At 46.5% G+C, this 23,041-nt stretch overlaps 1 protein-coding gene across 2 annotated transcripts in view; it reads right to left on the bottom strand.

Annotated features, from left to right (window-relative positions):
• LOC137428150 (uncharacterized) overlaps window positions 1-23,041 on the bottom strand; it is an 89,845-nt gene that overhangs the window by 4,842 nt on the left and 61,962 nt on the right. Inside the window, exons 5-6 of one of the 2 annotated variants that reach the window (XM_068118089.2) lie at window positions 16,147-16,290; window positions 665-2,012 (exon numbers count right to left, since the gene is read on the bottom strand). In XM_068118089.2, the coding sequence (XP_067974190.2) occupies window positions 1,351-2,012; window positions 16,147-16,290 (806 nt within the window). In that variant the 3' untranslated portion in view covers window positions 665-1,350. Of the gene's footprint in view, window positions 1-664; window positions 2,013-16,146; window positions 16,291-23,041 lie in introns of those variants that run through there. The other variant, XM_068118088.2, reaches the window with a different exon arrangement.

Genomic DNA, 23,041 nt, shown 5'->3' with positions numbered 1-23,041 from the left:
TTTCGATCTAAATTGGTCCGATGCTTCTGTTCATCTTTCACAAGGAAGAAAGCTACATAATGAAGCATTCCATATAAGGCAAGAAATAACACTTTTCCAATTACTAATTTGGTTGTTCTATCTGTGTTCTTTTTGCAAAATTCTGCACAATTCAAAGGCATATTTCGCAAAAAAGACTAAAGCATGCTGGAGAGAAGTGCATGATCCACCACATGACGAGAGGAAAAAACAACAACTTGTTGCCCACATCATTCCCCAGTATCGAAAGTCGGCCCAATGAAAGGCTCGGAAAGGACTGAGAGAGCGTAAGAGAGAGAGCGAGAAAGACTTCCTCTCCCAACTTTGCTATGTTTTATAATAAAGTATGAAAATAGAATTTGACATGAACCTTCACACAGTTCTTCACTTCACACGCATGGATATGTCTCTGCTCATGTTAGCCATGAACCAAGATGAATGTCATCTTCAATGGGCAAAATCATTTTCAAAGGGCACATGACCTTTGACCTTGCAAACCCAAAAGGTAATCAGTTTATCTTTCTTAGAATCCATACTTGTGCCAAGTTTGGTTAACATCTCTTCAGTGGTACACAAGTTATCACACTAACAAGGATTTAAATTGAAGGGCACATGACCAGAGACTTTTGAGCTTTTAAAATCAGTCTCATCGATTCATCTTGGCATTGCAGTCCATAATACACTACTCACAATAAGTTAGGGATATTGTGGGAGTGAGTTTATTTTTTTTATAAGGGTTAGGGTTATGGTATTGAAATCAAGAATGCTGTGTTTTTTCACACTCATTAATAATCATAGAATTAGGACCAACAACTTTTTTCAACATAATTAATACACAAAATCAACCACACCAAAGAACCTGCCAATATCCCTAACTTATTGTGAGTCGTGTAGTACCAGGTTTGGTTTAAATCCGTTCAGTGGTTCACAAGTTATTGTGGAAAAAAAAGAAAACCCAATAATGGACAGACAGACATAAGGACAACCCAAACATTAGAGTGCAGTCCATGCGTGATTTGGAAACACACATTTAATACACAACAACATGCATTTTAAGGCCATTTTCCCTGCTAGAGCAGGTAGTACATGGTGTTGTGTCATTGTAGTGCAAAATTTGCTACACGAGTGGAACCAATGTTTTTTGGAATCCTTATACCCTAGTCAACAAGACCTGAGTTGGTTCCATTTTTTTCAATGGCGTCTTTGGCGGCCATTTTGACTTTCAAAATGGCCGTCATTTTTTGCAATTTTGTATGTATCTTTTCACATAAAACACTTTGATTAACCATTTTTTCTGGCATTTATGTCATTCCTTGTATAGTACTTGTACAGCTACAGTCTCGTATTCTGATACATCTGGGGAACTTGTTGATAGACAGCAAGAGCAGTCCCATGGAATGTGTTCCGTCCATCAGCTGTGTCTACCTTGGCATCTATGTTATCAGCTGAGCATCTGATTGGCAGATTTTTCAACAGTCCTGGAGGCATGTAAACGCCATTAAATTCATTCATATTCTCTTGGACTGTGGTGGCAATCTTTGAAGTGATCTCCTTTACACGTTGACATGAAACACCAACACCACTCTGGTACAACATGTCTCTGTCTCTGCGACTGCGGTGTTCATGATGGCTATGGAGTGAAAGTCCAACCCCTAATGGCGTTTCAGTTGTGAACCGGAAGGTTGAAGTTGAGGACTTTGGCTGATATTGCACCTGCTGATCAGATTTGAACTCCTGGATGATGTGCTGTCCAATAAGTGCACATGTTCCATTTATCTTTACATTGCGTGATTGTGTTTTGGTGGTGGATGCTCCCTGGAAATTTGAAATTGCACATTTGAAATTGGCATGAGCAACGTCAACCAAAGGTTCAGGAGTTCTCTCTTGGCAGAATACACAAAGTTCGTAACATGTGCATTGCTTCTTAGAAGGCGGCTCTTCAAACGATGACATTATGCGGCGGTGAAGCTGAAATCCAACTTGTCTATGAATACCTGTAAGATAAAAAAGAATAAAGCAAATGTTCATATTTCTTTCATTATTGTAATTATAGTTATCTATGTGTAATTTAAGACTGTAGAAATTAGAATACATACAAAATTGCAAATAACGGCGGCCATTTTGAAATTCAAAATGGCCGCTGAAGACGCCATTGAAAAAAATGGAACCAACTCAGGTCTTGTTACCAAGGGTATATAGAGGCAAAAAAACATTGGTTCCACTAGTGTAGCAAATTTTGCACTTACATATAATAATTCTACAAAACACCATGTACTAGGGGGTTAGCCTTGCGGTCCCCATGACAATCTTTTCCATTTTGCCCTATTTTCTACATCTCCCCTTGTTAACCCCCTTGCCCGCATTTCTTCTTCCACCCCCTTTAGCCAAGTCTTTCTCGGTCTTCCCCGTCCTCTACTTCCTTCTACATTCATTTCCATCACTCTTCTCACCCAGTCACTTTCATCCTTCCTCAACACATGACCAAACCATCTCAAACTGTTTCTCTTCACAGCATCCATCACAGGCTCTATTCCCATCATCTTTCCTAAATCATTTGTCTTCCTCTCTCTCAACGAAACTCCGCACATCCACCAAACCATTCGCATTTCCACCCTTTCCAGCCTTCGTTGCACTATAAAAGTCCAGAAACACACATTTAATGCACTATAAAAAAAACAAAAAAACTAAACACTTCTCAACCATGTCACCCTCCACCACAGGTATATCAGAACGAGCTGATTCGTCACATGGTCACGGATTGTGTAACCCCAATATGGGGACGTTCAAAAATTAAGTCACGCTATTGTATTTGGAAGGTGCATGCATGTTGTGGGAGGAATTATAAGCAGAATAATTATTATATATACAATGTTTTCTGATTGAAAAAGTGAAGATGGTGTTATTTTGTAAGAGCAAGCGAGTCCTCGCCGGCATCCTGACTGAATTTCTCACCGAATCATTTCAAAGGATGGAGAAAAGTGTAACTCTTACAGAGGCAATGTTAGACAACCTCTTGTCATGGTTCCTTATGAACCAAGGCAATGATAAACCATTTGGTGTAATGTTTTGTTTTGTAATTATGTAATATGAATGAAGGGATCCGATTGGGTACATGCATGTTGTTGTGCTTTGACATTTCAGCATGATGTTTGGGCAAAGTTTTCTCTGTGGTGGATTTATTCGGGTCCTGTTGCATACACGACGAATTGAATCGTGACATGTTAAACGTGTATGAATACATGAAATGTTTTACTTTAGTTCAAATAAGTAAAATACGCTGGCGTCAGTGTTCGACATTACCAATGGTATGGAAAACAGATTGGGGCCTAATCTGCATGTTCCACGAAACAAAGCCAATGAAAATCTGATGCAAAAACTCAGGCAGTGTATAATCAGCAGAGGCCTACAGGCCTGATGTCTTAGGCCCACCCGAAAACCAAGATCATGGTGCCATGGTGGGTGGAGTCCAGTGACAAATGTGGGTGGGGTCCGGCAGCTATCAGACAAATGGGTGCACATTTCAAAAATCGACCTCCAACAAGAACCACAACAACAGCAACAACCACACGTAGACTTGGCTTTGTTTGGGTCAAGTGCGAAATTATGAGTATGGTTTAATCAAGCTCGTACGCGCCTTCCTAAAAAAATGAGCATTACTTAATTTTGGAACATTGGTGTGAATCAAATGCGCGTTTTCCAATCGGCCCGTTTCTGGATTTTTTAAGGTCAATTCAATCGCGCTTAATGGCAAAGTCCAGTACCTTGAATGGCCATGTCCAGGTTTTTAATGACACAAGGTTTATTACCACAGAGAGAGGGAGGTAAAGACAGAGGGAGAGGGAGGTAAAGACAGAGGGAGAGGGAGGTAAAGACAGAGGGAGAGGGAGGTAAAGACAGAGGGAGAGGGAGGTAAAGACAGAGGGAGAGAGAGGGAGAGGGAGGTAAAGACAGAGGGAGAGGGAGGTAAAGACAGAGGGAGAGAGAGGGAGAGGGAGGTAAAGACAGAGGGAGAGAGAGGGAGAGGGAGGTAAAGACAGAGGGAGAGGGAGGTAAAGACAGAGGGAGAGAGAGGGAGAGGGAGGTAAAGACAGAGGGAGAGAGAGGGAGAGGGAGGTAAAGACAGAGGGAGAGAGAGGGAGAGGGAGGTAAAGACAGAGGGAGAGAGAGGGAGAGGGAGGTAAAGACAGAGGGAGAGAGAGGGAGAGGGAGGTAAAGACAGAGGGAGAGAGAGGGAGAGAGAGGGAGAGAGAGGGAGAGAGAGGGAGAGAGAGGGAGAGAGAGGGAGAGAGAGGGAGAGAGAGGGAGAGAGAGGGAGAGAGAGAAATAGATATAGAAAAAGACACACACAGCAAAGTTGAGGGAATTGATATAAAATCAATCTCCTGTTCGGAATCACAGTGAATCTTATTCATTCACGTGGGACCACAGGAAAAACATGGCGCTATCTAATCTTATTGATGAAGGAGAAAACTGGGGTGTGTTCAGTTACTAAGTAGCTCGATAGCGCTTGCCAAGCCATCCATTCCTCATCAATGTTTTCAAATTGAGTGCTTGTTTGAATGCTTAAGCCATTTAGCAAACACTCTACCAGAAACTTGGTAACTGAACACTTGGTAACCCCCAACGTTCTTGAGGGCCGAGCCGAGATCTACTGTAATCTATATACCCCAGAGAGGATAATAACATGACCCTTCTTGCTGCTCCTGTATGGAGTGGGTATACGAGTTGCCCGAAACCAGGCCCTGCTGTCCGTCAGACTCATAACTGATATTGAACAAAACCATAAACACCCCGAGAGATGAATTGTGTAATACCTTCAACAGCAAGGATGAGGGAGTTGAGTGGATAGAGGACACAATATATATGTATATGTATATACATATGTATATGTATATGTAAACACTACCGGTCAAAAGTTTTTGAACACCTCAATTTTTCCAGTTTTTATTGAAATTTAAGCAATTCAAATCGGGTGAATAAACTGAAATGGTACAAAGGTAAGCAGTAAACTGCTCGAGGTAAAAAAAAAGAAAAAGGCCTTCTTCAGGGAACAAGTAATGGGTTAACAACTTACAGCTGTTCTGCAGCAATGTAAGTAAATTAAGCCTTGAAAGTTGATGCAAACAATTCCTACAGGTGTCCCAACTTCTGCTGATGACTTGATTACAAACCCCCTGTCTGTATAAAAGCAGTAGTGGAACAGACTGTTATTACACCCTCTGAAGCATTATATGAACAACATTGCACTGCAGGAAGTAGTATATTGGAAACTGGTGGAAACTCTGACAGGAAGAGGTCTAGCAGACCCAAAGCCACAACAGAATCAGAAAACAAGTTTCTGAGAGTCAACAGCTTGCGTGATAGGCGGCTCACAGGACAACAGCTTCAAGCACAGCTTAACACTGGTCGAAGTAAGCAAGTCTCAGTTTCAACTGTGAAGAGGAGACTTCGAGCTGCAGGTTTGACAGGTCAAGTGGCAGTAAGAAAGCCATTGCGAAGATGGCAAAATAAGAAAAAGAGGCTTGCCTGGGCCATGAAGCACCGCCAGTGGACTACTGAAGACTGGAAGAAGGTCTTATGGACTGATGAATCAAAATTTGAAATTTTTGGTTCATCACGCAGGGTTTTTGTACACCGTCGCATAGGCGAAAGGACGGTTCCTCAGTGTGTGACACCAACTGTCAAGCATGGAGGAGGAAGCGTGATGGTCTGGGGCTCTTTTGCTGGATCCAGAGTCTGCGACTTGCACAGAGTGAATGGCACCCTGAACCAAAAGGGCTACCACAGCATTTTGCAGTGCCATGCAATACCCTCCCGGTGTGTACCCTGGTTAGAATAGGTACACCGTATCCCTGCGTGTCGTAAGAGGCGACTAAGAGGGTTGGCGTCAGGAAGGGCATCTGGCCATAAAAACATTGCCTCAAAAAGAGAACCATGACAATTACAACTACATATGGGCAGGGTACAGCCCGAAGTGGAGATCGGTTTCTGAGGTTTGGGACATGGAATGTAGGGACAATGACAGGGAGATCAGGAGAAGTGGTGGAAGTATTGATCAGAAGAAGAATGGACATATGTTGTGTGCAAGAGACGAGATGGAAGGGAAGTGGTGCGAGAATGGTGAAGGGTAGGCAGGGACAGAAATACAAGTTTGTGTGGCAAGGGTGCCCGGAGGGCGTGAATGGTGTTGGTGTCCTGTTTTCTGAGGAGTTTGTAGACAGTGTGGTGAGTGTGACTAGAGTGAGTGAAAGGTTGATGATGGTGAAAATGATGATTGGAAAGCTCTTGGTGAACGTCATCTCGGGATATGCTCCGCAGGTTGGTCGGAGCGATGAAGAGAAGGACAAGTTCTGGTGTGCGATAGAGAAGCTGATGGAAAACGTGAAAGATGAGGAAGTTGTTGTGGTACGAGGAGACCTAAATGGACATGTGGGAAGGAGAATGGACGGTTTTGAGGGAGTTCATGGGGGTTACGGATATGGTGTGAGAAATGGAGAAGGTGAAAGGATTTTGGAGTTTGCTGATGGAGCTGATTTGTTGATTTGTAATACTCAGTTCCAGAAAGAGGATAATAAGCTTGTTACATACACGTCAGGTGGGTCGACGACAACCGTTGACTACCTGATGGTGCGTAGGCGAGATAGGGGGCACCTCCGGGACACAAAGGTGATCCCGGGGGAGGAGGCTGTTTCACAGCACCACTTGGTTGTCTGCGACATAAGGGTGAAAGGTGCGAGGAGAGCTCGGCTGGTGAAGTACCAACCGAGAATGAAGGTGTGGAGGTTGAAAGAGGTGACAGTAAGGGAGGCATTAAAAGAGAGGCTGAGTCGGGTAGAGGATGATGTGGTTGAGCTTGAACGTGGTTGGATGTCAATGAAAGATCGTCTGTTGGGAGCTGTTGGTGAGGTATGTGGATGGACAAAAGGACCACCGAGGCACGCGGAAACATGGTGGTGGGATGATGAAGTTGGAAAGAAGATTGACGAGAAGAGGAAGAAGTTCAAGGAGTGGCAGAAGGCGAAGGGTAAGGTAGCAGAAAAAGCAGAGCATGAAAGTTATAAGGCAGCCAAGAAGGCTGCAAAGAAAGAGATAGCAAAGGCGCAGGAGGCATGTTGGAAAATGTTCGGAGAAAGCTTGGATTCGGAAGAGGGTCAGAGAGCAGTATTCAGGATTGCAAAGCAGATAGCGAAAGAGAGGTGTGATGTGATGGGGGTGAGTTGCTTGAAGGATGAAGTGGGACAAATCGTTGTGGACCCAGATGGAATTAAAGGAAGATGGAAAAGATATATGGAAATGCTGTTGAATACAGAGAATGAATGGGATGGCAACATAGAGAGTAACCCAGTTTTAGGACCGGCAGAGAAGATAACTGAGAAGGAAGTTGAGGAAGCGATAAAAGCAATGAAGAGTAGAAAAGCGGGAGGGCTGACGGGAGTTGTGGGAGATATGTTGAAGGCAGCAGGAAGTTGGGGTGTGAAGAGAATGACAGAGATCTGTAATCTGGTGGTGAAAGAAGGCCGCATTCCAGTGGCTTGGGAACTGAGTACCCTCGTCCCTCTATACAAAGGGAAAGGTGACCCTCTGGAGTGTGGCTCGTACCAAGCGATAAAGTTATTGGAGCATGGAATGAAGGTATTGGAAAGGGTGTTGGAGAGGGTGTTGGAGAGGAGGACAAGGAAGAAGGTGAAGATCGACGAAATGCAGTTTGCATTTATGCCAGGAAGAGGAACGACAGACACGCTCTTTATTGTGAGGCAGTTGCAGGAGAAGTACATGGAGAAGAGGAAGAAGTTGTTTCTTGGGTTTGTTGATCTGGAGAAAGCATTCGATAGGGTTCCACACAAAGTATTGACATGGGCATTGAGGAAGTTCGGAGTGGAGGAATGGTTGATCAGAGTAGTGATGGCAATGTACAAAAGAGCGCGCACAGCTGTAAGGACGAAGGACGGGAACAGTGGTGAGTTTGAGGTGAAGGTGGGAGTGCATCAGGGGTCGGTACTACGTCCACTACTATTTGTAGCTGTGATGGAGGTGCTGGCTCAGAACGTAAAGGAGGGTTTACCGTGGGATTTGTTGTATGCAGATGATCTGGCGTTGATTACGGAAAGTATGGATGGACTGAAGGAAAAGATGAACAAGTGGAAGGAATGTATGGAGACAAAAGGTCTGAAGGTGAATATAGGAAAGACGAAGGTGATGGCAAATGGTAAAGCATGTGGTGAGGTGGAAAGAACTGGGAAGTGGCCATGCGCTGTGTGCAGGAAGGGTGTCGGAGTGAACTCCATTCAATGTACAATGTGCGCTGAGTGGGATCATCAAAAATGTAGTGGTCTGAGAGGGTCATTAACCAGTGTGGCAGCTACATTCAAATGTAAGGTGTGCACAGAGGGAGCTGCAGATGGAGGAAATGTTGAGTTGGATCTTGGAGACGGCGTGAAGCTGGAAGGTGTGGAAACATTTTGCTACCTCGGAGACATGCTGAATGGAGAAGGTGGATCAGACTCGGCAACGGTTGCTCGAGTGAGATGTGCATGGAAGAAGTTTCGGGAACTGAGTGGTGTGCTGATGAGGAGGGGAGTGTCATTGAAGCTGAAGGGAAAGGTGTATGCTGCATGTGTGAGAATTGTTATGATTTATGGGAGCGAGACATGGGTAATGAACGTAGAGCAGCAACGAAGGCTGGAAAGGGTGGAAATGCGAATGGTTCGGTGGATGTGCTGAGTATCGTTGAGAGAGAGAAAGACAAATGATGAATTGCGAAAGATGATGGGAATAGAGCCTGTGATTGATGCTGTGAAGAGGAACAGGTTGAGATGGTTTGGTCATGTGTTGAGGAAGGATGAAAGTGACTGGTTGAGAAGAGTGATGGAAATTAATGTAGAAGGAAGTAGAGGACGGGGAAGACCGAGAAAGACTTGGCTAAAGATGTTGGAAGAAGAAATGCGGGCAAGGGGGTTAACAAGGAGAGATGCAGAAAATAGGGCAAAATGGAGAAGATTGTCATGGGGACCGCAAGGCTAACCCCCGCTCTAGCAGGGAAAATGGCCTTAAAATGCATGTTGTTGTTGTTGTTGTTGTATGCAATACCCTCTGGTATATGCCGAGTTGGTCAGGGGTTCATCCTACAGCAAAATAATTACCATAAACACACCTCCAAGCTACCGTATGTCAATACTACCTCCGAGGAAAAGAACAAGACGGTAGGCTTCAAATCATGGAATGGCCAGCACAGTCTCCAGACTTAAACCCCATCGAGCTGGTTTGGGATGAACTGGACAGAAGGGTGAAAGCAAAGCAACCGACAAGTGCAACACATTTGTGGGAACTTCTGCAACAGTGCTGGGAAGAACTTCCCGAACAATATTTGATTTCCATTGTAGAAAGAATGCCACGAGTGTGTTCGGCGGTTATATCTGCAAAAGGTGGCTACTTTGCTGAGTCAAAAATTTAAATTAAATTTTGTTAAACAAAATGATTTTATGATTTCTTTTTTTTTATCTCCAATTGTTTATTTGTTCTATGCTTAATTTCAGAGTGCATCGAGACATTAAACTGCGTAAATTTCAATAAAAACTGGAAAAATTTAAATGTTCTAAAACTTTTGACTGGTAGTACATACATATATATATATATATATATATATATATATATATATATATATATATATATATATATATATATATATATATACACATACACATACATATATATATATACAGTATATATATATATATATATATATATATATATATATATATATATATATATATATATATATGTACATACATATACATACATATATACTAGTGGAGTCACCCGTGGGAATCCCACGGGCATGGATGTCTTCATTTAGATGCTGCACTTCAGTTTTACAAACTGGTTACTGGCAATTTATCAGATACACAAATGATGTAAACTACACAATGTATTTACTTCTGATAACATGTGAATGCATGTGCGTGCACATGGGAAATACAGTTTGAAATGTGTGATTACATCTCATGTAAAATGTTACTTCAAGAGCTCAAATCCTCTCCCTCCCCGCCCCCATCCCTCCCACATCACGCACACTGCACCAGGGAGTGGGTCATACACACACGGGGGAGTGGGTCGTTCACACTCTCACACACACACACACACACACACACACACACACACACACACACACACACACACACACACACACACACACACACACACACACGATTACAAACGCCTTTGGCGACACGTAAACGATGTTCCGCCTTTCTCCTCACGTGCAGAGTACCTAATTGCAGCTTTATATTCTGACTACGTCTCAAGAATGAAACATTCCGACTATATAAAGAATACAGCTCAAATGGAAAAGTCCCTGGGAAAAGTCTCTGTCAGCAATTTCCCATCTGTGGCGATACGTGAACGAAGCTCTGCCCCTCTCTCCACATTGTTGACTTTTTTTTGTGACGACTGTCATCAAATGGAAAATTCCGCCACAAATTCTTCATAAATCTCGGCATTTTCCCATCCGAGTTATTTGGGCGGTGTATGATATATCGTGCCGCGATTTTTTTATATATCTCGGCATTTTCCCATGTGTGCGTGAATTTTCTCAATTATTGCTGAAACCGAGTCTAAAACCATCGACAAAAATGAAATCAGATGGTGAATTGGAGTGGAGATAAAGCCGTGAGAGAGTGTCAATGGTGTTTATGTTACAGGCCTTTGAAAATGCATTTCGTTCTATCAACGGAAACTTTCATCGAATTTTATTCCCGTTTTTTTTAACCGAGTCTAAAACCATGTTAGCAACTGTGAAAAATGAAATGAGATATCGAATTAGAGTTGAAATAAAACTGTGGGAGAGAGCAAGACACCACGGGCCAAACAAAAGAGGCCTCAAAGCCATGTGAGTAAATAAAATTGTGGATATTTGTTTTTGAAGCCTCTTCCAGAATGGGCGGAGCTACTCTGTCAACGGAGGAGGCCACACCCCCGGACAAACTCAGACTCACAGACAGAATCACCTATGGAGAATATTATTTAGATATATATTGTTACGTTTGTAGGGGGTAGGGATACCTAAGTCCAGGTGGAGTGTATAGATTAGTGTGCTCCGACTGTCGTGAAGAAGAAGAAACCTCGATCTATCAAAAATAGCGAATTTGTGTCGACCGGATGTCAGGTAAGCTTGTATCTTCGTCCCCATCAGAGGGGTGGGGCTTGCTAATTAGCGAGGGATTATGGGTAATTAATTCCCTTTTTGAAATTGCCTCTGCAATCTATTCCTGTGTTTCTCATGACACCGCATGACAGACACCTAGCCAGAGGTCGGCCATTAACCACACTAATTAAAAACCAACCGGAAACCAGGCATGAAGCATTACCGTGGATGGCACTGACTTGGTGAGCGCAGAGGACAGGCAGGTTAGCGAGGCCACGTCTCGAAGAGCAGTGATTGGTCAACGATTTGATTGACACAATGACTGTAAAATGGGACTATGGGATTGGTGAAGCAGACACGGATGACGTCAGAGCCGCACGTACAAAATAGTTGAAGCGGCGGACATTTGCCCTTCTTGCTGCTTCTGATTCTGGATCTGATAGTGAACGGTCGCATTTTGGTCTCTCTCGGCATCGACATTTTGGCTCTGTCAGCATCGACGTCCTCTCGTCCTTCTCGTTTTGGAACTGATGGTGAGCGGTTGTGTGCCGACATTTTTCTCTTATCTCTTGGGTCCGGACTTTGTTGGTTAACGGTCGCTATTGCCCTTGCACAAGGAAGCTTCATCACAAACGGTCATGTTCCGACATCTTGCTCGTGGTCGTGAGGAGGGGAACTGCGGACGGAGAGCTGCAGTTTCCGTGCAGAGATCGTGAGGACAAGCACGGCTGGAAGAGCGAGCTGCATGCCAAGCTCGTTCGCTTTGTGCGGGAGGCCTACTTCGCGCCAACGGGCGCGTTTCGCACGCAGAAACGCCAATGCTTCAGACGATTTTGACGATTCCTGACGAGACACCCCAGCTGATTTGAGCCAAGTGCCACACAAAGAGCACATATTTATTTTCCAATTCTTTTATCCTTTGTCTGTTTACGAGTCTGTGTGGGGGCACTGCAATTTAGGAATATAGTTTTATTTGGCCGCATTTTTCTTTGTTACCGGCATTTTCTTTAACAAATCCGGTATTTTGTACGTTTTACTTTTGTGTTGTTTGAGTTCATTAACTAGGTGTGAAGACTGCCGGTGGGATCCGTGAAGTTAAGCGCTCTTCGGTCTCTTTCCCCGTACGCGTATTCTCTGCTATATTTTGACAACGCCTCGGAGTGTTAAGCTCGTTTGGTCATCTGTGTCACTCTGCGGTGTTCACCACATAGGGTAGTCACGTGACAATACATACATATATATATATATATATATATATATATATATATATATATATATATATATATATATATATATATAGTTATGGTTTTTAGAACCTTCACTTTGTAAAATAATAATTCTTGTAAATATCCCCCTTTGTAAAGGTTGCACCCTAGTTAGGCCATGTACAACATGTAGGACACTGTAGAAACCTCTCTAGTTATTTTATTAGTCTATGTTTCAGTTAAGGATCTGTTCCCAATAGTTTGAATCTGTGTTGTATTAATTAAATAAGAGTAGGCTCCAAAGTTCCTTTCAACAGCGGTGCGATGGTTTTCTATTCCGCAAGCCGCCATAAGCTACGCGGCCGAGTTGGGGAAGAAGGGGGAGGAGCGCCAGGAGTAAGGCGTGGCCCATCAACGCACCATCAAAGGTGGAGCCAGGGAGCCCTCACCAACCAACCAGGGTTGAGGTGAGCCCGCCGAGGGGCGTGTCCCCATAAGCGGCGGCTTAATACGCGAGCGGCCAATATAAGCGGCCGCGTGGGACTACTTCAGGAGATGAGAGATGTGCCCGGAGATGATCGGCAGATGAGTGAGGGAGCCCGAAGAATCAGGGAGAAGCGAGGAGTCCTGTGTGGTTGTTGCACGAACTGGTTGGGCGCGCGCTCCGTGGAAGATCCAGCTATTACGTACGCCGAAGCGTTTCCTCCCCGCTATAAGTAAAGTCCGCTCGCGGCTAATGATACGCGGAGTTGCCTGCAGAGGTTTTCGCCACAGAGCCGGAGCATGGATTGGGGCCGAAGCCTGGACGGCTTCCCATCGGCCGAACGCTACCTGGACCCTTCGCCTCCTACCATCCCATCCTCCCGTGTGTGTGTTTGTTCTGTCCTGGGCGTGTTAAATAAGACTGTATAAGGCTGCCCTGTGTTACTGATTCTTCCTCTTCAACTGTACATTACCTTTCGTTTCCTCTTTAATCATTATTGTGTAATTAATAAACCATATTTGTTCTTTCTTTACCCCTTTCGGTTTCTTCTCATCCGATCGCTTTCGTCCTGTTCCCAATTGATATACGTGGCACGATTTGGCCAACGCTCAGGATCGGGTTTAGTCTTTTTGTTAACGGCCCGAGTCGCAGCTCGCTTCGCTCGGCGTATCCATTAACGCTGCGGCTCGGGTGGAAATTATCTCCTCGCTTATGGCCGGTCTTAGTACGCAGGTATTTGGGACTTCATTGACTAATGACCCTGGCTACTACCGACCGGAAGTGACATCATAGTTTCCAGGATCGGAGACGGCCAGTGTAAAAGACAAGGGGATTAACCCCCCCCCCCTTGGTAAGGGGAGCGCCGTACTCCGGATCCGCAACAATATATATACAGTGGAACCTTGACTTACGAGTGCCCCAACTTACGAGTTTTTCGAGATACGAGCCGTCGCTCGGGCGGTTTATTGCTTTGAGATGCGAGCCGAGATCTGAGTTACGAGCTTTCGCCACCCGGTCACGTGGTTATCTTGCCGTGCAAGTACAGTATCTCTGTCGTATAGCGCTGCATTTTTGTTTTCGCATGTTGGTTATTTTGAGTTTACGCCACCAGGTGGGTTCTGGTCACGTGGTTATCTTGCCGTGCAAGTACAGTATCTCTGTCGTATAGCGCTGCATTTTTGTTTTCGCATGTTGGTTATTTTGAGTTTACGCCACCAGGTGGGTTCTGGTCACGTGGTTATCTTGCCGTGCAAGTACAGTATCTCTGTCGTATAGCGCTGCATTTTTGTTTTCGCATGTTGGTTATTTTGAGTTTACGCCACCAGGTGGGTTCTGGTCACGTGGTTATCTTGCCGTGCAAGTACAGTATCTCTGTCGTATAGCGCTGCATTTTTGTTTTCGCATGTTGGTTATTTTGAGTTTACGCCACCAGGTGGGTTCTGGTCACGTGGTTATCTTGCCGTGCAAGTACAGTATCTCTGTCGTATAGCGCTGCATTTTTGTTTTCGCATGTTGGTTATTTTGAGTTTACGCCACCAGGTGGGTTCTGGTCACGTGGTTATCTTGCCGTGCAAGTACAGTATCTCTGTCGTATAGCGCTGCATTTTTGTTTTCGCATGTTGGTTATTTTGAGTTTACGCCACCAGGTGGGTTCTGGTCACGTGGTTATCTTGCCGTGCAAGTACAGTATCTCTGTCGTATAGCGCTGCATTTTTGTTTTCGCATGTTGGTTATTTTGAGTTTACGCCACCAGGTGGGTTCTGGTCACGTGGTTATCTTGCCGTGCAAGTACAGTATCTCTGCCGTCAACTTGTTCATAGTGCCGGCGATAGCTCGCCTTCTCTTTGTGGAAAAAACGGTACTGAGAAGAAGAAGAGGATGATGTGCTTGGATATAAAACACGCAATCGTCGAAAAACATGAGCGAGGTGTGCGTGTTGTCGACTTGGTGAGGCGGATGTGAAGGCAGCTGAAGATTTTATTATAACTGAGAAGAAGAAGAGGATGATGTGCTTGGATATAAAACACGCAATCGTCGAAAAACATGAGCGAGGTGTGCGTGTTGTCGACTTGGTGAGGCGGATGTGAAGGCAGCTGAAGATTTTATTATAACTTTTGCCGAACTGATAGAAGCCGAACGATACATCCCCCAGCAAATCTTCAACTGTGACGAGACAGGGCTCTTCTGGAAAAAGATGCCGAGGAGGACGTATATAACGGCAGAGGAGAAGAGCATGCCAGGCCACAACTTGTTCAGAGTGCCGGCGATAGCTCGCCTTCTCTTTGTGGAAAACACGGTGAGATCCTTAACATCCAACAACTAATGGGACGCAAACGGGGCGCCCAGTTTAGCGGTACACACATTGATGAATCACCCTGCCTGTGATTCACCCATGACAGGTTATAGCTGGGTCGGGATTCAAACCCAGGCTGGACAGTTTAGACTTTAGAGTCAAGTGTGCGTACCTCCAGTCCAGGCCATCCTGCCAACTTGTATGCTGCATACAGGTGAAATATAAAGCGCGAGATATTTTTATATATACTGTATATTTTTTTAAAAATTGGTGTGGTTTTTGGCGGGCTGGAACGGATTAATAGCATTTCAATGCATTTTAATGGGGAAATTTGATTTGAGAAACGAGCAATTTGAGTTACGAGCTCGGTCACAGAACGAATTAAACTCGTAAGTCAAGGTTCCACTGTATATATATTGCAGGTGGTGACCACAGTGTGGTCATTCTTGTTCTTATATAATAGTCTTTCTAATCTATATTTTCAAACATTCAAACTATATTTTTCTATTTTTTTTTCTTTCTATTTTGATTATTATAACACACTAAACCTTCGAGGGGGGAGGGAGGGGCGATCCTTATGGAGTTAAACGCTTCTTCTCCAATGCCCCCCAACCCCCGTTGATCCCCCAGTCAGATGCGGGATGTTGCCCCATGCGGCAAACCACTCTTCGATTTTCCTGTCGTTGTTGTCCACATTGCTAAGAACCCCAACTTTGCTTCACTTGGGGGAAGGGTTTTAATAATTTATGACAATGTAGACTGATGAAGCAATCTTAAAACTTTTGCTTCAGTTTCCTGCTCAATGCTAAGTAAAAAACACAAGAACAAGGTACATAAAACATGCTTGGTATTTCAAATGCAACAGATGTCTTTGTTACAGAAACAACAGTGCACACTATACAAGCGGATGAATCCTTTGACATGATGTGAAATTCAAGCATTTCATCTTCAAGCGAACATTAAAACAAGAAGAGCAGTGTCGTGTTCTGTGCACGGCTCTGCTTACCTCCAAGCAACTGAGGAGTATTCTTCATCTCCCTGGGAGGCGAATCACAAGGTTCCTGCATTACACACTCATTGCTCAAAGCATCCTGGGAACTCTGAGATAAGTCACTTTGAAAATTTTCTATCTTCACTGGATGAACCAGACCTGCAAAGAATGTGATCTCATGTTATTTCAGGAAAGTTAAGAGATAAGATGAATACAAAAAACAACGAGAAAGAGCAATCAGAGATTGCAGTCCCTCGCCAGGACGTGTTTTTAGTGGTTTTTGAGGCTTTTGTGTTAAAACAAATATGGCGGCCGAACCACATGACCGATGACTTCATCATTATTGTTTTTTTCTACACCAATTTATCCCTAGATGATGCTCAAGAAATTTCATCTTGATCGGATTAAGTTTTGTACTTGTCGAATCATGATGTCATAATGGAGGCACCTATGACATCATCATTAACATATGTTATTCCCCATGGAGAGTTCTTTACAATGAGCCATGTCTCAATTTTTTCTATGCCGCACTTTTGGAGAATAGAGGTGTAAAGTTTTTCGGTTTTTCCAAGATGGCGCCCATACCACGTGACCTATGACGTCATAAGTATCACTTAAAAATTCTACAGGTGGAGTTGCACCTTTGGTGAACCAGGAAGCAGCTGAAAATGGAAAGCCCGTCCGCATCCGTTTGCATGCAGACTTATTTGTCTGCCAAACATGACAAAAAAAGCTAAACAAATACAATATTTTTACAATTTCAGGCGATCTCTTCATTTTGACGTCAAAAGCAGTATGGTTCAGCGACCCAATATGCAAACCTTGCTCAAATTTCAAGTCAATTGGATGAAAATTAACAATTTAATGCAACCTTGACCCCTGACATTTTGATAGAAGAAAAACAGCACATCGGCTTCTAGCTTTTGATTGATGAACCAATGCAGTGACCCAATATGCAAAATCTTAAAATTCGTTTAAAATTTCTGATTTTATGCAATCTTGACCTTTGACCTTTTGACAAAATTTGAAATTTCTCAACCTTACAAAATTTATGTAAAAAACCGTAAACATGTCCATAAAAAAAACGAAGATATCTAGCAGGAGGTCGGTGGTGCTTGCCTATAATCATAAAGCTTCTATTTATTATGTACCTACATACGGAGCACAGTTCGTTATTGTTTACAATGTGTAAGCATACTCCACGAGTGTGTGTGTGTGTGTGTGTGTGTGTGTGTGTGTGTGTGTGTGTGTGTGTGTGTGTGTGTGTGTGTGTGTGTGTATGTAGTGTTGTGCGGATTTGAGAATCCTGTGTAATTGTTGTAAATATCACCCTGAGTAGTGTAATGATTCCTTGTAAATATCTCCGTTTTGTGTGTAAAGGTCAAAGGTCGTCCTCTTAGTTAGTCCATATGTGTCACGCTACCAGATTCTTGTACCAGATGCTCAAATTATGGATTTCGAGTTATACCTGCAGCATTAAAGTACCAACCCTGTACCTTCATAAAATAGCAGGGTTGGTCAAATTGGGCAATTACAAATTCATTAAAACAAAAATTTAAATATTCATGTGTTCCCCAAAATGTCAAGTTTTTCAACTTTTCATGCCAGCAAAACTAGAAAATTTCGCAAAAAATACCAACCAGTAATTTACAATCAGAATCAATTTCTAGGGTTTAAAGGTTTTTTTCAAGCATGATGTTGGACAAGTAAAGTAAATAAAAGTACCATAAGAGTTATTGGCCGAGTGCCAATTATTTTTTTAGCACCTTGCCAATATTCTGTATTTTTCACTTTTTTTCCGAGCAAATAAGTTGTGACCACCACTGATTTTAATTGGAATTCATGGGAAACAAACACGCACATGTTTCTTCTAATACTGCTGTATTTATTATGTACAGCATAATCTGCATTGAATCTTAAAGCATAATCTGCATTGCAACTGTACACAAATACTGTAAATGATCGCCCGCCATCTGGACGCTAGCCCAAGCTGTCATGCCAAAATATCAAGGCAAAATGACGAGTAGGCCTACATGTATAGAATTTTCACACACGTTTGGTGAAGCCCCATTTACAAGACGTATGTACACTAGGCTTGACTTATCCATGAAGGACAAGAAATGCATGTGGCATCATACTACTTACACTTGAAAACCCCACAGGATATTAAGTTGGCAGCCAGAAGTGTGATTCAAAGGTCAAGTCATTATCTTGTGAGCCTAATTCACAAAGTACATACAAGTACAGCATTGTTCAGTAAACGATATTCTTTGTCCAGTATATGAATAAAATATCATGCACACTGGATGCACAGCACTGAGCAGCATGTTCAGGTCTTATCAATTGCACAAACTATGATGACTGTCTCAATCATTTATCAGTCACGTATCAGTATTATTCATTATCAGTATCATTAATCATTATTGAAACAAACACGTGTAGCGACTAGCGCGCCACCAGGCGACTGTTGCCGCGGAAAATGACCGTCGAGTCCGAAGCAAAATTCACGCTTCAACGGTCATAACAGGTAATGCCACTGTCATAGAACGAAAGATCGTATATTTTTCGGTCGATGGGTGAAATATAAGACGAGGCGCTCAAACGTCTCTTCCTAGCCACGTTCGGGCTCACAGAGGTCGAACGTGCCGACCGCCTCCTGGACCTTCCCGCCCTCGGCGACACACGACCACCCATCCGGATGGATTTCATGCTGTCCCTGCTTGGAGACCAGTGCCCGGATTTCTTATTCCGAGCACTTTTCCTCCGCCAGCTACCTGCACAGGTGCGCCTCGCGCTGGCCGTTTCCAAACTAACGAAACCCCGCGCCCTGGCTGGAGAGGCCGACAAGTATTTTGCGGCCTGCGACACGCGGTCGATTTACGGTGCTGCCGTAGTGGCTCCCGGTGCGGAGGCTCCAGCGCCCCCTGCTTCCCTCATGGCCGCTGCTATGCCCCGCCCACTACCGCCGCCGCCACCACCACCACCGCCGGCACGGCCACCGCGGGGGCCACCGCCGCAAACCTGGTGCTACTACCAAGCCAGGTTCGGCCGCAAGGCTAAAACGTGCCGCCCGCCGTGTTCTTTTGACGGGTCGGGAAACGACCGGCGCTCACTTGCGGCCATGAGCGTCGGCCATTCCGGCAGCCTCCTGTTCATCACAGACACCTTGTCCGGGCGCCGTTTTCTCTGCGACACAGGAGCGCAGGTAAGTGTCCTCCCTGCCTCCACGTCCGACAAGCAAGCCGCGGGCTGGGGCCCCGCTTTTCTTGCCGCCAACGATACACCCATCCGCACATTTGGGAAGCGTTGCCTCTCACTGTGGTTCAGAGGGCAGTGCTTTCAATGGTCGTTCATCACCGCCAGCGTGCCAATGGCCCTGCTCGGTGCGGACTTCCTATGTGCGCATGGCTTGTTGGTCGACGTTAAGCGCAGACGTCTCGTCCAGGCCGAAACCTTCAGCTCGCTCGCTTGTTCGCTGAGCGGCTCGTTGAGCGGCTCACTGAGCGGCTTGCCAAGCGGCTTGCTGAAAGGTTCCGTCCCGGCGAGTTTAGTTTGCACGCTTCCGGCAGCGGACGACTTTACCCGCCTCCTAGCCAGTTTCCCGGCCCTCACGCGGCCCACCTTCTCAGCGGTGGCCGTTAAAGACGAGGTGGTCTACGCCCCGGCACGCCGACTCGAACCCACGAAGCTCGCCGTGGCGAAGGCGGAGTTCGCCACGCTGGAACGGCTGGGTATCGTGTGGCGCTCAAACAGCGCCTGGGCCTCTCCGCTGCACATTGTGCCAAAGCCCGGCGGAGTATGGCGGCCGTGCGGTGACTACCGCCGGCTCAATGATGCCACCACCCCCGACCGCTACCCGGTCCCACATATCCAGGACTTTTCCGCCCGGTTGGCAAACACGACCGTGTTTTCCAAGGTGGACCTCATCCAGGGCTACCACCAGGTCCCCGTACAACCGGGCGATGTCCCGAAGACGGCCGTCATCACCCCTTTCGGCCTCTTCGAGTTCCTGCGAATGCCTTTCGGGTTGAAGAATGTGGCCCAGGCGTTCCAACGGCTTATGGACAGCGTCTTGCGCGACTTACCTTTCATCTATGTCTACCTGGACGACATCCTAGTTGCGAGCGCGTCCCGGGAGGAGCACCTGCTCCACCTCCGCATGCTTTTTGAATGCCTGGGCCAGCATGGCCTAATCATCAACCCCGCAAAGTGCCGTTTCGGTGTCACCACCACCGACTTCTTGGGGCACCGCATCACCAGGCACGGGGCCGTCCCTTTACCGGCCAAGGTGGAGGCGGTCAGGGATTTCCCGCAACCCCGCACGATCAAGGGGCTCCAGGAGTTCCTGGGCATGGTAAATTTTTACCACCGCTTCGTGCCCCACGTCGCCCAGCTCCTCCGCCCCCTGCACGAGGCCCTCCGGGGCAAGCCGGGCAAAGGTGACATCGCCTGGTCGGAGCCGATGGCCGTGGTGTTTGCGGGCGCAAAGCTGGCCCTGGCCAACGCCACCATGCTGGCGCACCCGATGCACCGATCGCCCTCACCACCGACGCGTCGGACTACGCGGTGGGCGCGGTGCACGAGTAGTGGGTGCGTGGTGCTTGGCAGCCGCTGGCGTTTTTTAGCCGGCAGCTTCGCCCGCACGAACGCCGCTACAGCACCTTCGACCGTGAGCTGCTCGGGCTCCACCTGGCGGTCCGACACTTCCGCCATCTGCTGGAGGGCCGCCCGTTCACGGCTTTCGTCGACCACAAGCCCCTTGTGTTCGCGATGGCCAAGGGCGCCGAGCCATGGTCGGCACGGCAGCAGCGTCACCTCTCTGCCGTGTCCGAGTATACGATGGACATCTGTCACGTGGCGGGTGAAGACAACCCGGTGGCGGATTGCCTTTCCCGGTCCGTCGCGCACGTGGTCCACCTCGGGATCGACTATGCCCGGATGGCGGAGGACCAGACCGCCGACCCCGGCGTCCAGGCCTTGCGGACCGCCGTCACGGACCTCCGCGTCACCGAGGTGCCGTTCGACGCCGCGGGCGCAGCCCTCCTGTGCGACGTCTCCCTCGCCTGGCCTCGCCCCATTGTGCCCGCTGGCTGGCAGCGCCCAGTGTTCGACGCCATCCACGGCCTGTCCCACCCGGGCACGAAGGCCTCCCAGAAACTCGTCGCGGCGAAGTTCGTCTGGCATGGCCTCTGGAAGGACGTCCGCGACTGGGCCAGGACGTGCCTCGCGTGCCAGCGCGCAAAGGTCCACCGCCACACCCAGGCCCCGTTGGCCCCGTTTACGGTGCCCGAGCGTCGGTTCGACCACGTGCACGTCGACTTGGTGGGACCTCTGCCCCCCTCGTGGGGGTTCACCCACCTCCTCACCATGGTGGACCGCACCACACGGTGGCCGGAGGCCGTCCCATTGGCGGCGACGTCTGCGGCTGATGTGGCGCAAGCCTTCATCGCCACTTGGGTTGCCCGGTTCGGTGCCCCCTCGGACATCTCGTCCGACCGCGGCCCCCAGTTCACCTCGGAGCTCTGGGGCGCAGTGGCGCAAGGGCTCGGCGTAAAACTACACCGCACCACGGCCTACCACCCCCAGGCCAATGGCCTGTGCGAGCGCTTTCATCGCTCGATGAAGGCCGTCGAGTCCAAAGCAAAATTCAGGCTTCAACGGTCATAACAGGTAATGCCACTGTCATAGAATGAAAGATCGTATATTTTTCGGTCGATGGGTGAAATATAAGACGAAACTGTGTCCAATAAAGGTATATTTATGGAAGTTTTTTGCTGATAAACGATCAATCCGGAAGCGAAAACGGTGAAACACGCGGCGCCGCCTTTCAACGGCGTTTATACGCAGTAGATGTTTAGCGCATCTGGTACAAGAATCTGGTAGCGTGACACATATACATACACGTAGGCCACCATATACCCTTCTAAATAGTTATTTCCTTATTATGTGTATTAGTATAAGGCTGTGTTTCCCATTAATTGACTCTGCATTGCACCGAATTGAAATAAGGTAGAATCCCCTGTCAAGTGCATTGCCTCTATTACCAACTGCATTCGCTGCCATTGCCATGTGTTCTAACTCGGGGAAGAAGGGCGTGGCTCACCCATCGTCATAGGAAGGAGGAGTGAGCCTTTGCCGATCAACCAACCAAGCACGAGGGGTTTGGCTTGAGAGGGCGGAGAAAGAACGATCGGGCAGGTTCGTGAAGATTCGAGGGTGTGGCCCTATATAACCCGTCACACGACGCCCCCACAGAGGAGAAGGGATGAGTTCACCTAAAGGAGTTCACCGCAGCTTTGAACAAACCGCAGCTTTGAACAACCCGCAGCTTTGAACAAACCGCAGCTTTGAACAAACCGGAGCTGAACCAACTGCAGTTTTGACCACCGCAGCTTTGAGCGTCGACAGCGGTTTCAGCCGCGGCTACAAAGCGACGCCGCCGTGCGAACACGCCTGCGGAGGGGTGGCGGCTGCTCACTCCCGGCCCGACCATTCTCCTGCTCCAGCTGAACCTTCCTCCCCTTCCAGCCATTCGTTCCTGCCTTCATTCCCCATTCGTGTAAGTCTGATTGTCGTCTGTTTTGTGTGTCTTGTCCTGGGGTATAAGTAAGTTTGTATAGGTAAGCTAGAATTGCTCTGTGTCCTTCTGGTCCTTCCATCCTTCTGTAAATTATTTTCGTTTCTTTCCTTCTCCTTGGTTCCTTTGATGGTGTGAATATTAGTAATAAATTATATTTGTTCTTCCTTACCTTCTGGTTTCCTCACATCCGTTCGTCCTTGTCTTTTCCCAATTGAATACCTGTGGCACGATTTGGCCAACGCAATAGGAATCGGGTCTAGTTACTTGCTAATGGTTCGTGCCGTGGCTGCTAATCCGCTCGGCAATTAACATCTTGTCCGCGGTCGCGAA

Source organism: Myxine glutinosa, chromosome 5, assembly GCF_964187855.1.
Source record: "Myxine glutinosa chromosome 5, kmMyxGlut1.1, whole genome shotgun sequence".
Lineage (NCBI taxonomy): Eukaryota > Metazoa > Chordata > Myxini > Myxiniformes > Myxinidae > Myxine > Myxine glutinosa.
Note: the sequence above shows the minus strand (reverse complement) of the source record. Positions and strands in the feature narration are given on the sequence as shown.